Source organism: Thunnus thynnus, chromosome 3 (genome assembly GCF_963924715.1).
Source record: "Thunnus thynnus chromosome 3, fThuThy2.1, whole genome shotgun sequence".
NCBI classification, from domain to species: Eukaryota; Metazoa; Chordata; class Actinopteri; order Scombriformes; family Scombridae; genus Thunnus; species Thunnus thynnus.
The window spans coordinates 6,716,645-6,734,470 of NC_089519.1; the positions used below are offsets into that span (position 1 = coordinate 6,716,645).

Consider the following 17,826-nt stretch of genomic DNA (forward strand, 5'->3'; position numbering starts at 1 on the left):
GGTGCTGTGGGTCAGGAGTAGCTAGTTGTCGTCCCCTCATGTGGGAGGACGTCCTTTTTGATGAATTAAATTTCTCTGTCCTCACGTCTCTCTCCCACATCCTCGCAAGGAGGAGCTCAGATGCAAGAAAGAGACGCAAGTGAGGGAAGTGAGGAGACACATTAGCATAATGAAAAGCTCCCTCTGTCTGAAACAAGTCGTTGTAGCTCCTGTCTCTTTAAGGCTCCCCTCCCGATGAGCCTACTCTGTTCTGATTGGATAGTGTCTGGAAGTCTGCCGAAGAGACTACGTAAACAAACAATAGTTTCTCCTTCTATACTCAAAGTGTAAACATCTCAAATACATCTATACATATTCAAGCCCGAATCCGATCCAAAATATGCAAGCGGACAATGTGAACAGCCTGTGGAACAACAACCTCAACACAGAACAGACGGCCATTTGTGACCATGTGTGAACAATGTGATATCAGTTTGATGGGTAAGTAGTGGTCACTTTGCAAACAGGCTGAAACCCTGGTTTTTGACTTTCAGGGATCATTCTTATATATGTTCACCTCATGTTTTGGAACTTTGATCATGTTTAACTTAGACATCCGACATCATAACAGTATAAAAATAACAGAAAATCACAAAAAGCATGAATTGTCCCCTTTAACGCATGTGATGCATTTAGAGTTTTCGTTTCGCCAGTGGTCTTACAATAGCTTAAAACGCCCTCTTTATTACTACTACAGCTATCATTAATTGATCTATACGAGCTGTCAAATATTCTGAATCAGAACAGATTTGAAATTTGCTTCATTCTACATTGTTTAACATCCTACACATCACTCCACTGAGCTCATCATGATCAAATATAGGTATCTTTTACATTGTTTTCTGTGTAAAACATGTTTTTTCCCAAACTACATACACAAAAAAGGGCAGGGAGCTGTGAAATGCAAAAAAGTGAGAGAATTTACTATGCTCAATATGTGCACTGATTTTAAGAACACAGAAAAGGCTCAGATCAGCAAACACTCTGGATTGCTCTTCTACTGGGCTCTTCATACCATCCTAAAAGTCTCAAAGACAATCTACCAGTGGGACAATTCTTAAGCCGGAGGTGATCATGTTCCAGCCAAACTGAGTTTATCTCCAAAGACATGATTAAGAGGTTTAAGAAACATGGGTATAGCAACTTCAAGGTTTTTGGGATGTTCCATCCCCTACATATATTGTCTTCTCTGTATCAATAATGTAAACATCCCATTATTGTTTTGTATGATATACAGTATTTTCCTGCTTTTTCTCTATTTCTAGAGACATATAAGCATAAACCCCTCGATGCTGCCTGAGGAAGAACACCAAGCTTGAAACGCGTTGCAATCCAGAATATCTGCTGATTCATGCCTTTTCTGTTCTTTATGCCATTTAGTGCCTATATTCATGCACATACCGAGCATATCCAGTTCTCTCACTTTTTTTCTCCTGTACGGTTTTCTGAGTATTTTCACTGACCTGTTTGGGAAGCTTTTTCCACTCTTTTCTGTGGTTTGTCAGACTATATACAGTATGTTGTTTGCAGCGATGATTTGTTTTTCTTTGGAACATGAATGTCAAATGTAGAAAGTTATTTATATGTTGTATTATTGTGTGTCATGTGATCCTATGTGGGATGGACCATTTTTTACGTTATTACATGGAAAAAAAGTCAGAATTAATTAAACTTCCAGTTGAACTTACCAAAGGTTATTATACAGTAACCTGACAGTAATCATTACTGTAATTTTCTACATCTATATAATACGCAGACGATGGGAATAAGACAATTACATTTTAATCAACACAGTGTAACAGTTTAACTTTTACATCACATATCTTGTAGCAGTTTAAGTTTTACGCAAATAACAGCTAATTTTAAAAGAACATTTTATTTCCTTGAGTTTCACTTCTGCTGACATCCATGGTCTTTGAAAATACCGATCATCTCCTCAATGCCCAAACAGGTCCGTCTGTATGCCGCAGTTTGACACTCTGCGCTCGTAGGCCAGTACTCGATCCAGGTTCTCTCACCAAGTACATACTGATACCTGAGGAGAGCAAAGTAAAAATCATTGTATGTTCATGTGGTCAGCTACCTGTAGTGCTCTAGATTTAACTTTTTGGATTGAAATATAAACAGATGAAAAAGCATGACTCCCTCCGTTCCATAAAAGGTAATATAGCAACAAACTAAGCTGCACATGACAGGAAAACCTGATTTTGTGTATGTTTTGGTAATAGAAAGCGGTGAAACAGTTTATTGGAGATGATGTTATGAGGGGGGTGCACACACACAAAGAACACACTTACGATTCCTCCTGGTCATCATAGAAAATATCTTTGGATGTGCCCATGATAAGGTAGGTTTTATTAGGCTCCAGATCTAAAGCCTCTCTGCAATGTGGAGAACTGAGGAACACGCGCAGCTTACCCACAGGATCCATATCAGAACTTCCTGTAATTACAATGCAGGAGAAGAGCAAGAAAATGCTTATGGATTAAATGCATAACTAAAGGTGCAGTATGAAACATAACTATTGTATTCTCACATCTTCCAAGTGGAATTATGCTTAAAGCAACAGTTTGACATTTTTGAGAAATGTGCACATTCGCTTCCTGGTGACTCAGATAAGAAGAATGATAACACAATTATATACAGTATGTACGGTGAATATGAAGCTACAGCAGCAGCCAGCCAAGTAAGTGGCTAGCCTGGCTGTGTCCAAAGGTAACAAAATCCGCCTACTAGCACCTCTAAATGTCTAATTAACATGCATCTCATTTGTTTAATCTGTTCCAAAATTCAAGTGTAAAAGCAATGATTCATCATTTTATGGGGGGGGTTGTGTACCAGACTATTTCTTGACCAGGACCAGTAACTTCCTGCAGTCTCCACTAGTTACCTGCCAATGCAAGCTAAATTATCCAGCTGCTGGCTGTAGCTTCCTGAGAGTGGTATCAATCATCTAATCTCACTCTTGGCAAGAAAGTAATTTCCCAAATATTCCCCAAAATGTCAAACTAAAATATCTAAGGTAGTGGCAAAAAATGTCACCTATTTTCAGGCACTTTTGTTTGGTTTTGAAGGTTCAAAGCAGATAAATACCCACCTTCCTTGATGACTACCAGTATCCGCATTGTATAAATGTCGGTGGACCCAACGTATTCAGAGTTTTCCACTCTCACTTTGTACCCTGAGGACAGACAAGATGCAGATGTTAGCTCACGTGCTCCCTTACTTATTTCCTTGATCTTTCACTAACACAAATGCAGTCCATCTACATTCTCTTACCAAAATCAATTGTGCTGGTCGGTGTAGTCTCACATAACTTAGCTGTGCGCTGATGGTTGGTGATTCCTTCTTTCTTCTGCATACTGCAGTTCTCTGGAAACAGACAATGGGCACAAAATAAATACACAACTGATGACCTGATGACCTAAATAAGCACATGTGCATATGTGTGGACAATAGTTGGGAACTTCTTTATCAGAAACATCAGTTTCTTCTACACAGTCATACACTGCTTTCCTGGACCCACAGTCCATGACATCCTGGATAGGCTCCCGGAGCTGCTGCACTCAGTCCCGTCCTTGACCAAACAAGTAATAGTTCATGTGGGGACAAATGATACTGCTCATCAGCAGTCTGATTTTAATGACCTCTTCAAGTTAGTTTCAAATTCCTAAGTAGCTGTGGAATGACTTTCTTTATCTCTAGTCCAATCATCACACTTGCCTGTGGATCAGGGCGTTTCAACAGACTCCTCAGTCACAATATCGGCTTTATTGACAATTTTAATCTGCTCTAGAATCCACACTCTATATTTAAAGGCGATGTGTGCACTGGGAACCTCCACTGGCAGCCCTGCGCCTCTCCTTGCCATGATGGTCCTGATCAATGCACGGTCTATTGGAAATAAGTCATTTATCCTGAATGACTTATTTTGTAGTGAAAGTGTAGACTTTATATTCTTGACTGAAACATGGCAGCAGAATATGGTAGGGCTGCTTGATTATGGCAAAAATCATAATCATGATTATTTTGGTCAATATTGAGGTCACGATTATTTAACACAATTACTCATTGAAAAGAGTTAGACCTCCTTCTGATCAATAACACATTATTTAACCATGGAGCTCTGGGCTGATCTGTTTGTTTCACTGTGCCAATCAGTGGTGGCTGGTGACTCAAAAAATTGGGGAGCACAGGAGGAAAACCAACAGGAATCTTACAACAAACTGCATCATAATATATCATTGTCCCTCACCTGACAAGATCGGAGGGGTGGGGGGCAATTTTATATGCCGATAAAACAATTTGCTTTCAAAAACAAAAATCCCTGAGTGGTGACATTTAGCATATACATGTTTCTAAACAAAGAATTACTCATTTTAGCCGTGGAATGGTTTAGAATGTGTCTAACAAATTTTACTAACAAAGTGAAATTCAAATTTATAGTATTTAAAGTCATACAAGAACCACCAGTCAAATGTAAAATTGCACACAAACCCCCAAACTTAGCTAACAAAAAGTCCAAAGCTTGCTGATGTTTCAATAAGGTCAATCTATGAGACTTTAAAGTATCCTTAATGAGTGAAAACTCTTTCATAGTCCATGTTAGTGTAGTAGAATGGAAATGTATTCCTGTCTGGTTTAAGCAGGCCTGTAGTGTTTTAGTCTCTTGATTACTCGGCGATCGATAGTCAATCATTGTCTGTGGGTAGCCTATAAAGGCAGGTAGTATGCCCTACATACTATTCTCTTGCCACATTAGCATCATTATACTAAGCATGATAGCAAGCTGACATTAGAGTCGCTAGTGTGGCTGTTGTTTAATCTTCTGTCAGCGTCAAGTCCTCCATCTTTACTCAGGTGCAATACTAAATCGCTGCAGTTTACAGACAAAGCAGAATGATCACCCCCAAACCACTGATCAAGATATGCTTTACCTCTTTGAAGCACATTGTTCGTGTTGTGTTTATGTGTTTCTTTTACAAGAATTTTAGGTGTATGGTTTGCTTAGGTATGCTTGCTGTAGACAGATTTGATCATCCGTGAGACTTCATCCTGCTTACCTTCAGCACATGTGCATTCAGTATTTTTGCAGAGCCTCAAAAGCTTGCCAGCTGTCCTCTGTGGATGGTAGAATTTCATACAACGTGTCTCTGCTATGAGAAAGAAAGATATTAAAAAATTAAAGCTGCAAGCAGCGATGAATGGGCCCTCGCGCCTCTATGCACGTTGGGCCACGACGCAATCGAAGGTCTTCTGTCACGGGCATGTAGATGTCTTCAGACCCGGGCTGTTTCAGACAATGCACTGTCCACTGTTTTGCCTGCTGCTGGGGCTGCTTTGCTGAAATTTTGTAGGGGGCGCTATTCAGTCAGTTTGCATCACTGATGGAATATTGTCATGTAGACGTGTTCAGGCCAGGACTCTTATCAAACGTGTAAAGTTTGGTGCAGACTGGAGCATGTACAATGAAGTTATAGCAACTTCCTCTGTCATGGCGAAGCATCAAATCTCAATGGTGCTTGGACTTATAGTTTAGACATCAGAACCATTTGTTTGACACAAAGTCCATGCCTAGAGATTGCCACCCCATTGGTTTACATTGTTAGGTGTGATGTGGCACTACAACTTTCAGGGCTTACAATATCTGAACCGTCCGAGTTATTACAAAGTTTTTAACAACTCTTGTTCAGCACAGTGTCATAAGTCATGTATTGAAGTTTGAAGCCGATACCATTAACGCCCTGGGAGGAGATAGCGTTTCTTGGGGGTCCAAAATTGGCGCAAAGTTGTACTTTGATGGGTATATTGCGGACTTCCTGTTGGATTTAGGTTAGGGGTGTTACATATGATTTGTAGGTCTTGATGAGAGGAATAATTGAGTTTTGGTTGGATCTCTCTACGACATTCCTACGGGCCGTGGCAGCCATATTAGATACATAGGTGGCGCCATAGAGCACCTTGTGGCACTTTGGGGGATAATTTTTACATTTTATCAAATTTTTCACCAGACCTGATGTGTGTGCCAAATTTGGTGAGTTTTTGAGCATGTTTAGGGGGTCAAATTAAGGGTTGAAGTGGCATAATAATAAAGAAAGAATAAGAAGAAGAAAGAAACAACACACGAAATACAATAGGGTCTTCGCCCCTTTGGGGCTCAGGCCCTAATAAGGAGCCTTAATTACTCTGAACATTTATCAGCAGCAAAGAAAAATCATGAAGCTCACAGAGGCAGCATATAGTATAAGTGTCTTTGAGACTCACGTTCATAGTATTCATAGACAGACACAGCAGCTGGTTGTAAGACGCCCACTTTCAGCTTCTGATGAATCCTAAAAGCAATCTCCTCTGGACGTTCACGAGAAACCTATGGAGAGATGTAAGACAGAGGTGAGACAGAGATAAATAGAACAAGGCAGAGAGAAAAGGGGTAGAGGGAGGTAATACTGATGCCTTGCCTTGTCCAGGTAGATGATGAGTGAGCCTCTTTCTGACAGGACCGTGTTCATCTCATATTTTGCAATAGTGCGGGCATGTCCTTTGGACAACTACACACACAAACATACACACAAACATGATTAGACAACTTTCTAGACCATAAAACACATCTCTATATGGGTATGTGCATATCTGTAAAGACTCTTACTGAATCGAGGTCTTTTGTGTTAACGGTGAAGCCAGTTAGCAAGCCAATATCCAAGATTGACATGGTTGCATCACGCTCCTTGTCCTTAAAGCTGAACACAGAAAATGGACAGAATATTTTAAAAAACAGAATAAAAAAGATGGAGAGAAAGAAAGTGAAGGGAAGCTTTTTTAATCAAATATCAAATCAAATACAGACATGGCTGAAAATATTGGTATCTTCCATCTTAAAAAAAAAACAACTTATTTTTCTCTGTATTAAGGTGAAACTGACAGGAGTATATAGTATCCATCATTCGTTATTTCACATTGAATATAACTGAAACTTTGCTTTTGATTTACAACTTAACATATTATTTAATACAATAAAACAAATGAAAATGACATGGCCAAAAATATTGGTACCCTTAACTTAATATTTTGTAACACAGCCTTTGGAGGCAAAAACTGCAGTCAAGCGCTTTCTGTAACTCTGTATAAGGTTTCTGCATTTCTCCACCAGTAGTTCAGCCCACTCTTCTTGAGCAAACTGCTCCAGTTCTCTTAGGTTTGATGGGTGCCGTCTCCCAACTACAAGTTTTTGCTCTTTACACAGATGTTCAATGGGATTAAGATCAGGACTCATAGCAGGCCACTTCAGAATGGTCCAACATTTTCCTCTCATCCACTCTTGGGTGCTTTTGGATGTATGTTTGGAGTCATTATCCTGCTGGAAGACCCATGACCTGCGACTAAGATACAGCTTTCCGACACTGGGCTGTGTGTTTCACCCCAAAATGCTGTGATTGTAGGGATGTGCAGAGAGCCCAGTATTTGTATTTGTATTTGTATTTATATTTGTTGAGTTCTCAATCTCAGTCAAAACACTGTTCAAGGTGAGTGGTGCATTATTTTAATAAAATGAAAGGGTACCAATAATTTTGGCCACGTCTGTATCCTTTAAGATTTCAGAGGTTTCAAAAAACATTTTAAATTAGGAGAAAGAAGCAAGAAAAGTGTGAGGTGAGAGTCGATAATGAAGAAATAAATCAGGGACTCGAGGGGCAGGGCGATTAAAAATCAATGCTGATTTTGCCCTTCTTCTGCATCCTGCAGGCTATGGTATGTGTTAGGAGTAAAGGGGGCGGGGTTTATAGTTCCTCTTTCTTCCTTTCCCTTTCCTAAACACTGGACTGGTTTTCATTGAGAAGATAACAACGGGGTGTGGTTAAGCTGCGGGTTGATAAAAAGGACGTCACGGTGAGGTGCGCGCGCAGCCACTGGAGTAACGTGATGAGGCTCAGCTGGGAAAGCGCGACAATTGCATAAGTGATACGAGTTGAGTTAAAGACCCGAGACGTCCTTTTAGAAGCGTTTTCGAGACATTACAGACCCTTGTGTAAAACCAGCTTCTTCGGGAACCCATCCCCCAACCACCAAAAACTGAACTGAACCGCTAGAAGGAGCTCGCATTGAACTCGCCTATGTCCACAGAGCAGCATAAACTGTTTGTAAAAAACAGCAGCCAAGCCTCCTCCTCAACCAGACATCCTGGGTGCACTAACAAAGTCACAGTCTGTGGGACACATTTCAGTCAAGGCCATGTTGTCACTACATTTCATCCAGGTCTCAGTAATAAACAAAAAAGTCCCTTAGGATAAAAGTTTTATTACACACCGACCTAGCGTTGATTAACGCTATCTTAATCAGAGTGGATTGCAGTAAGGATTTATGATTGCAGGTGATCTGGATCAGGTTGCTACCGTTTACTGTAAATTTACGAATGGCTATACATTTCTTTGGCCTGAAGTTTGTGATAACTAGAATCAGTGAGCCAGGATCTGAAGAGGGGAGATGGACAGATGATAGAGTTACTGCCGGCGGAGGACAATAGGGGGTGCTGGCGCACAAGATGGTGTCCTGGGATGAAACAGGAAGAGGGGGGTTTTGGAGTGGGTGTGTGCTGTGTACACAGTCATGCACACTGGATCGCGTGCTGAAAATTTGCCAACAGCATTTGACGACCCTGCCCGTTGGGATGAATCCTATCTCTTTTGAAGATTCTCTCCATCTATTTTTCAATAAAAGCCAAGTTTTGAGTGCTACATGCGGAGTGGAGTCAGGTGTTCAGGCTGAGAATGTGGCTAAAGCACTTAGCTCTGCGTCCAAAGGAGGGAATAGGCCTGCTGATAAAAATGGACTTTCCAGTGTCCTTTAAAACGTTAAATAGGAGACTGAAGTCATTTTTGGTGTGCTCAGACTCCCGACGGGAAGTGTCATTCGTCCCTACATGCAGCACTATTTGTGGGATGGAGGTTGGGAGTGAAGGCAGTAAGTTCAGGAAGGGGGGGGTGAGAGGATAAGGAGGTGAAGTGTGCGAGCTACCAGAACTGGACAGCGAGTGCTCCGTCTGCAAGGAGTACAGCTGCTCAGGTAGAATAATCTGTGCAGGTGGGTAGGAGCGAGGAGGCACAGCCCAAGGAAGATCTCCTGAGTGTCTGATGACAGCCTCTTGCAGCATCCTACGGCGCCTCATCCCAATCGTGGGGTAGCGAGCCACCCAATCTGCGCTGGCCACAGATGGAGGAGACGCAGTGGTGACGGGAGGGGCCAGAGCTGGAGTGGGGTCTGCTGGCTCGGACGCCGACAGGTCTGCAGAGGCATCACCAGGATGGACCGGAGCCTCATCCATCAGGGAAATAAAGAGGTTAGAGAGAGTCAACCACCTCAGCCCAGGACGGCTGGGACGGCATCGGAGTGGAGCTGTGAACCAGGGCCATTCCCATGCCGACCTCCGGATCAGCTGGTGGCTCTAGTGCAGCGGCGGAGTTGGTGGTTTCCAGTGCCCCCAGAACCAGCTCTCGTTCGAAGGAATGGCCACCCGCTTCGGCTGCAGGACTCTCTGGGTGGGCAGTGCCAGTGTGCATTTAAGGCAGCCAAGGAAGGGTGGTAGTAGAGGCCGAGATCAGTTGTGACATCAGTGAGGAGAGTGATCGAGCCGCCTGGGCGATAAGGCTGGAGGACTGCATATGGGAGATATGCTTTGCCTGGGCGGTGATGATTGAGATAAAGCTGTCAACCAGCTGATCCTTTTTTCAAAGTTCTGTCTTCAGGGGGTAGATATGCTACAATAACTAAAAGTATAATAAAATATATATGGCATAAAACTGGTTCAGAACTAGATAAAAAGGCGATTTCTGACACAGCTTCTGGCGGGTGAGCGACAAAGGAGAGCAACAGAAAGAGCAGGGAAGAAGTGATATAATGAAGGACCATAGCTCGTTAGAAAATGTTCTGTATAAAGCCATGTTGCTGAGACACAAGTCAGTGTTACATCTTGATTGTACTCACAAAACTTTTATTATCAGCTTGTATATCTTCTTATCATCTTCCATTTTCTCTGGAGGAGCAAACAGTAGATGTAGTATTTAGTTTATTAGTATTTTATATAGTTTTTCTTATTAAAGAAAAAAACTTAAGGAACACAAAAAGCAACAAATAAAGACTAATATATAAAGTGGAAGAGACAGAATTACCTGGGAGGAGCTGCACAGACAGGTTAAACTGTTGACAGTCACTCTCCTTTTCTTTAGGCAGAGCGTAATACAGTGACACCATCTGTCACATAGACAAAAGTGCATTTAAATATTGCATTCATTGTGATAAATGAAATTAAATAATCTGGAATTCCAAAGGGACACATCAATACACAACAGATGATCAGAACAAAAATATTATATTTTACTTACTGTCAGCGTTGCTTCTCCGGTGCCCACAGCAGTCACGTTCACATCTTGGTTTATACCATTGAACTGTTGTGATTTAAATAAAGACACAAACACACGCACGGGTCAGCGGGGGAAACACACGCAGAGAGCAGGATGCATGATGGTATGATATGTGTGTTTGTGCATGATGAGTGTGTGTCTCACTTTAGATGTTCTGGTGGCATAGTGGTTCTCCTTCTTGAAGTTGAACTGGTCAGGGTTTGACTTGCCTGGCACTAGGATGTCGACATCCAGATTATACTGTGGTTCTTGTGCATTTGCCCAGTACTCAGTTATGGCCTGATACACTATTATGGTAGCCTGGAGGGAAAAAGAGTGGGTGGGGGGCAAAAGAACTTAACAAAAATGCAGTTGATGCACAAATAGTGGTATATGAATGTCCAGTATCAAGGTTGACAGAGATGTCTGTGTTACCTGAGTTGATCCATAGCCTCCACCCACTCTCTGCTGTTTGTTGAACCATCTCACAACAGGTCTGGCATCCTCAAAGGCCTTTATTAACAGAAGGCAAGAAAAGGGTTGAAATCTGTTTGATTGACTGTGTATTTGATTTTTTAAATCTTAATTCTGTTATGGTTATACTTTAAATTATTTCCTGTCAGTTTCTAAAGCCTACCATAGATTGTTAGATTACCAAATCAATTTTTCCTATTATTATGACACAGTCATCTTGCTGAGACTCGAAACTTGTCTGATAGAATCAATCAATCACAATAAAGCATAATGTCTGCTTCATTTTTACATTTGACATTACTGAGAGACATATTTCACTGACTTTGGTTTCCAGTCATGGAAATGCCTCTCTTCACCAACCATCTGCCCTTTAAGTGAGCTAATAAGAATAATGACTCTCTTGTATGTTTTCTGTAACATGACGTGCTGGTGAAACACACATAACTGGGACGTACTCACCTTGGCCTTGACCAAAGCCAGAAGAGCATAAGCTGTGGCTTCTAGGGTGTACTCACGTCCCTTGGTTACAGGCCAGTGGGATAAATCTGAGGGAGACACAGACAAATATTTTTTATTGTTATGCTGTACCTGTGAAAAGCTTAATCGACTATTAAATTCCCAATCCCTAATCTTAAAATGTCTAACCTAATCTGTGAAAAATTAAATAAAAAGTCTGACTGATGAGGCCGATACCGACATTGATATTTGAAAGTTAAAATATCAGATATTCGTCTTTTAATATTAACACCTAACATAACCAAACATTTCTGATAAAGATTGATTAAAATTTCAAAATTCTTGTATTCATACTGAGCAGCACACTTTTGAACAGTGGCGGATTGTAACTAAGTACATTTACTCAAGTACTGTCTATAAATACACACTTGAGGTACTTGTACTTTACTTGAATATTTCCATTTTATGCTACTTTGTATTATTGAATTATTATTATTATTTTTACTTCACTACAATTATTTGCCTCTAATAGTTACTGGTTGCTTTTAGATTAAGATTTCACATAAAATATTATATTTTGATATTCTAACTGTTGTTTCAGTTGTCTGCTCTTTTCTGTTTAAAATTTGTTATGCACTTTGTGTGAAAGGTGCTATGAAATAAAGTTTATTACTATTATTATTATCATAAAGAAACATATGATTTTATGATGACACTTATATAATATGATGCAGTACTATGACTATTAATCTATGACAAGATAAACGACAACATTAAAATGTTCTTACATGTATTTGTTAGTGATAAAAACAGACAATATAATATGGGATACTATTAAAATATAACACTCTAAAAGAAGCCAGTCTGCATTATGGATCCTTTTACTTTTGATAGTTGAAGTGTATTTAGCTGATAATACTTCTGTACTTTTATTTAAATAACATTTTTAACTCAGGACTATTACATGTAATGGAGTATTTTTAGACAACAGTATTTCTAGGATCTGAATACTTCTTCCACAACTGCTTTTGAATGTCTTGAACAATGTTGAAAAATAACATTTGTTCTAGTGGACAATCCATGTAAATGAGATATTGTTTCTTAATTAGCTCAGATATATTGTTGGTATTTCTCTACTGCAGTTTTTATTGTCTAATGTATTCACTGATACTGATATTCCTGTGTCTGTGATAAAGTAAAATCATCAGATTATTTTGGCCATGTCAATGTCCATCTATAGATGCTGTTTCTGAATATGATAAACAATATTGTTGTGTGACGACACCTGGAGAAACAAAGGAGTAGAGGATCTGCCGGTTCAGTTTGCCTTCATTGGCCAGGGCATATGATGTCATGGCAACAGCATATGGGTTGGTGAGGCTAGGCAGACGCTTTTCCAGGAAGGCAACAGCTTTGCCTATACTGCCTGGCAGACTCTGGACAGTAAGAGAAGATGAAGGAAGGAGGAAGAAGAGAATGGGAGAACAGGCAGACAGTAAAAATGAACACAAAAGGCTTTAAAATGGGGGAGAAGACAGCAACTCATTCATTTTCAATAACCACTCTGTATGTTAGAGCAGTATTTGAACCTGAGACAAGTCTGGATTGTTCCCTCTCTCACCATCTTCTTTGCCTTATGAGCCATACTGAGCCTAGTTACTGAGTTGGTTACTGTTGGGGTGTGGGGTAATGATGTTATGCATAAACACAAGAGAAAAAGAATGAGGAGTGTGTGTTTATCTGCTCTATTGTAAGTTGCAATTGTTTGCATGTCTGTCTACAGTACTATCTACAGTGGCAACAGATACTTACTTTTATGGCCAAAGAGCACATAATTAACTAATTCAAACCTGGAAACATGATGTTAGGCTAACGCTAGTCACATTCCAGCAACCCCAGAATATTTTACACAACAAACACAAGTTATTCCGTATCCACAAAGGAATTTCTCTAGTCCTGTTAAAGTGAAACACTGTTACACAGTTATGTTGCAACAAAATAAGTCTGATTTTACTATTTTTTAAAGGTGCCTTCAGACAGCAAGTAGTTGTTGCTGCCGCCTCCTTTGATTTCAGTGTAAAAGTGATGGCTGCTGTGCTGCCAAGGCTGGAGCGACAAGGAGAGGAAGGGCAGCTGCTGCTCTTTTGAATGTGCACAGGTCTTCGGTAACTTTGGTGACGCTTTAGATTACAGTCCACAACGTACAGCTTAATTACTCCGTAGTTACAGTGTAATCTTTTTTACTAATGGTGTACCAGTACACTGCATACTAATACATATACGTAGGTACAGGGGAACAAGATGTGACGCTATGGAATAAGGGGGCAACAACTTAGTTACTTATAAAGAACTTAAACTGTAGTTACTTTTTAACTGCTGGGTACTTATTCTATTAGAGTACCTATTCTTCTACAGAGTTAGAGTTCATTATGGCTCAGCTTTTCCAACTTGCTGCCATGGCTTGCCGTGTGACCATAGCAACCACAGAAACCACAGTTAGGGAAGAGCATTGAGAAACAATACAGGAGTTGATTTTACTGGCATCAGAGTTTCCTGAATGGTACACCTATACACTTGGTTGATATTAGCAGCCTGTGGTGTAGCCTACAGGTTGGAAGGATCGGAGGCAGCTGGGAGCCATTGTGGCTGCATTCTGCCCTGCCGACTCAAAACACAGAATATCAATGTTGTTCGTTTGAAAACAACTTTATGAAACTAGGACTAACTAGCTCTACAGCAAACGTTAGATTAATTATCTACTTTGCCACAGCTGATAAGTTTGCTAGCTTGCAAAACTGATGGTCACTGGCTAGAAATGCTTTTGCCTGCTTTTATCTACTTCTGTCTCATATTTAAAACTTTCTGCAAATTTTCAATCTGTCACTGTTACCATTAAGTGCATTATCCACCTGTTGTACATTTTCAATTTGTGCATAAAGAACCCTGAAATTTTGAAAAAGAGTTTTTACATTTGGCTGAGGTGGAAAAGATGGTATATTGATAAAATCAAAATGCAACAAAGTACAATAGAAACCTGAAGCATGTGACTCAAATGTCATTTAAGCTTCTGCTTCATTGAAAAAACAACAAATACCATGTAGACAGATGAGGAGACTATACCGTTCCCCAGATTAATACATGAGACAAATATAAATGCCATATTTCCATCACATTTCCACATGGTTTTCCATTGTTTGAGGTTTGACTAGCGTTCTTTCAGTTACGTCAGCTTGTTGCACCCTCATTTTCTGCAATGGTGTCATAGCACCAAACTGGAGAATTAGCACCAGTAACTTTGTATCTTGATGTGCCCGATTCCTAACATTTGAAGGCAACAGTAGTTGATGAAAACATGCATTAAGGCATGCATTCTCATCTTCTTTAGCCAATTTTCTGGAAACATGATTAAAATTTGTGCTACACTGAGTATTGTAAACCACATATGTGCCATGCAAGAATGGAAAGCAGTAACAGTAACTAGGGGAGCAGGGATTAGCTAGCGGTCAATTGCTTAATGGTGGTTCGGTGACTGCAGAAAGCTTGCTTTCGCTCATCATTAATTAGTAGTCAGTGAATGAAAAAATAAAACTGGTGAGGGAAAAAGATGTTTGCAGGTGAGGTACTCACATTCACTGTGGCAGCACATAGTGTGCGTGACTCCTGCATAGCAATGAGGCAGTAGGCCGTCATGGAGGCATCTGAATCTGTGCCACTCACATCACCCTACACACACAGACACACAGTTGTCAGATCCATCATCAATATCAACAGCATGAACATCTCTTTGTTCATATACTGTAAGATCATAGTGATGTGATTGTGTTTGTCTCAATTAGCTATTTTATAGCATCAATTGAAGACTGATGTAACTTAAATCATTGTACGCACAGTCATCTTTGCATCGTACACTCGTCCAACTTCTCTAAACAGGCCATCAGGTTGTTGTGCATTGAGAATTAGAAACTTGACAGCGTCACAGACATCATCATCTGTTTTCACTCCCCCCGGACTGCTGGCCATGGCAAAAACCTTGGCAACATATGCTGTCAGCCTTAGAGAGGAGAGGAGAGGGTGTAAAAGTTTAGTTAAATTTATTTTCACATGAAATACACCCATCCTCACAAAGTTGGAATCTCAGTTAAGTAGGATGAGCAAACATTTACATATGTGTTTATGAATATTTTGATGCCTCACCAGGTGCTACTTTTTCTATGGGGGAAAATAGCAAAAGAACCATCCTCCTTACGGTAATTCAGCTGGTTCTGGTAGCCTGGACACAAACAAAACCCACAACCTTTTCACTGACTTCCATTCAATTAATCTTATCCAATGTATGACAATTTGAGAAGTCTTGTTAAAGTGTGATCCCCGTTTAGAGTGTATAAGGTCATTTTTTTTCTTCAATCATAACATCTTTCAAATAATTTTGATGGCATTGTTGTTTTTGTAAAAAAGTAAGACAATCCTAGTGAAAACTGCTGTAGTCTATGTGTTGCATTCATTCAACCCATATTCTGAATGTTCCTGGTGAGGATCTGTGGGGCAAGAGCAGCATGCATTGCTGTCTACCACTGTCTTTTTTCATATCACTTCTGCCAAAGTCAGAAATTTAAAAATCTGACAGATAGGGGGTTTTTGTGCTAATTGTTGTATCTATGTGTGCCTACCGGCTTTGATGTGTTGCAGAGCTTCGCGACGTTTCTGAAGGCCAATGGTTTCCCACTGGTTGGTTTTGTCCAAATATGTGGTTGCAATGACAGGCAGGGTCATGTAGATCATGTTCTGCTCTCCACAGCCTGAGGGCTGGACAATCAGACTACCCATTGACGTCCCACTAATGGCATTCTTCACCAGTTCACTTACTTGCTCTCTCCCTGCATGCACACACATACACAGAAACCATAACATTATAGATCAACTGGGAGAAACAACCAAACAAACATGTAAAGGTCCCGCACAACCAGTGAAGTCATTGCCAATGAGAAGCAACAACAGTAACAGTTTACACCAGTGCAGTTTTTTGTTTGCCCATACAACATTATATCTCACCTGTCACAGAGATCTGTGTGCTAGTAGGTGTGTCTGGAACCAAATCCTTCTGAGGTATATAGCTCTTGATAGTTTCTTTTTGTTCACCACCTAAAGGGACGCACCATGGTCAAGTTGGAGGAAGAAAATATGATATTACTAAATTATTTCGTTGCTCCTATATTGCAGCCATTTAATGGGTAATCTCATCACACAAACCTTTAGGGTCCAAAATTATAATTTGAGGAGATTTAATCAGTACGCCTTCAGGCTGGAGAAACGACAGGACAAACATCAGAGAAAATATTTTTGAGTAAACTTTATAGGCTGGTGTGTAGGAAAATACAACATGGCTTCCTTGTTCAAATATTGCTCTATCTTTCTTAGTCTGTTTTTCTTATTTTCAGTTGCATTTAAAAAGACTGATATACAGAAAACAAGAGTCTTCTAAACATGCATCAAAGTTAGGCCCCAAAAGATGAGTGTTTCCCTTTAATGACAATAAGTAACATGACTTTGATTTCAATCGAGTGGCTAAATAGGGCAACTGAACAAACTGATTGTAACTGGTTGAAAGCCTCTTACCACCACCCGCAGTGGTTTCATGATTCCATCACTGAGATGTGAGTATTTAACAGCTGCTTTGACTTCAATTAGGTATTCTCCTGCCTTCATGGGAATAATGATAAAGGGTACAGATTGTGTCGTGTCGGGCCCAACTTTAACCTCCTGACGATACTTTCCACGCTTAGAGGCTGAACTGCACACATGCTTTGCTTCAATCAGATCCACACGCACCTTGAAAACAAGACAAAGATGGAGAAAGAAACTGAGGTATGTGCAGTTGATTGAAGATGAAGATCCCCTCCCTGAGTAGCAGATTCTGATGAAATACTGTATGTTGATTCTTCAGAGCATCTACACATAATTTTGTCACTTTTGACAATTTCAGCCACTGAGTGTCATTATCTATAGAATAACAGCAACATTATTTCAGTTTTAAAGGACCAGTGTGTAGGATTTAGTCATCTAGTGGTGAGGTTGCAGATTGCAACCAACTGAATCCCCCCTCCAAGCGTGTAGGAGAACTTATGGTGGCCACAAAATTTGTGCAAAAGGCCCTCTCTAGAGCCAGTGTTTGGTTTGTCTGTTCCGGGCTACTGCGGAAGGAGACCCACTCCCTATGTAGCTATAAAGGGCTCATTCTAAGGTGACAAAAACACAACGATCCTTATTTCAGGTGTTTATACACTAATTAAAACATACTTATGAATATTATATTCTGTTTGTGCCAAATTCATGCCGCTAGATGCAACTAAATTCTACACACTGTACCTTTAAATAGGGATTTGCTCATATATTAAAAATAATAATGATCAGTATTAGTTTAAGTCAGTTAATGATTCCGTCCCCATTTGAAGAAAATGTCATTTTTTAA

The 17,826-nt window shown here is 40.2% G+C and overlaps 1 protein-coding gene across 2 annotated transcripts in view; it reads right to left on the bottom strand.

The window, feature by feature from the left end:
- Positions 1 to 697: 697 nt before the first annotated feature.
- The window catches only part of LOC137176810 (complement C3-like), a 33,391-nt gene continuing 16,262 nt past the window's right edge, over positions 698 to 17,826 (bottom strand). Inside the window, exons 22-43 of one of the 2 annotated variants that reach the window (XM_067582764.1) lie at positions 16,974 to 17,186; positions 16,608 to 16,659; positions 16,410 to 16,499; positions 16,028 to 16,234; positions 15,555 to 15,630; positions 15,249 to 15,411; positions 14,988 to 15,083; positions 12,646 to 12,796; positions 11,364 to 11,449; positions 10,866 to 10,943; positions 10,596 to 10,751; positions 10,413 to 10,475; positions 10,200 to 10,281; positions 10,015 to 10,063; positions 6,686 to 6,776; positions 6,498 to 6,587; positions 6,304 to 6,406; positions 5,103 to 5,192; positions 3,319 to 3,411; positions 3,137 to 3,220; positions 2,337 to 2,481; positions 698 to 2,074 (exon numbers count right to left, since the gene is read on the bottom strand). In XM_067582764.1, coding sequence (XP_067438865.1) covers positions 1,930 to 2,074; positions 2,337 to 2,481; positions 3,137 to 3,220; positions 3,319 to 3,411; positions 5,103 to 5,192; positions 6,304 to 6,406; positions 6,498 to 6,587; positions 6,686 to 6,776; positions 10,015 to 10,063; positions 10,200 to 10,281; positions 10,413 to 10,475; positions 10,596 to 10,751; positions 10,866 to 10,943; positions 11,364 to 11,449; positions 12,646 to 12,796; positions 14,988 to 15,083; positions 15,249 to 15,411; positions 15,555 to 15,630; positions 16,028 to 16,234; positions 16,410 to 16,499; positions 16,608 to 16,659; positions 16,974 to 17,186 — 2,403 coding nt within the window. In that variant the 3' untranslated portion in view covers positions 698 to 1,929. Of the gene's footprint in view, positions 2,075 to 2,336; positions 2,482 to 3,136; positions 3,221 to 3,318; positions 3,412 to 5,102; positions 5,196 to 6,303; positions 6,407 to 6,497; positions 6,588 to 6,685; positions 6,777 to 10,014; positions 10,064 to 10,199; positions 10,282 to 10,412; positions 10,476 to 10,595; positions 10,752 to 10,865; positions 10,944 to 11,363; positions 11,450 to 12,645; positions 12,797 to 14,987; positions 15,084 to 15,248; positions 15,412 to 15,554; positions 15,631 to 16,027; positions 16,235 to 16,409; positions 16,500 to 16,607; positions 16,660 to 16,973; positions 17,187 to 17,826 lie in introns of both variants that reach the window. The other variant, XM_067582755.1, reaches the window with a different exon arrangement.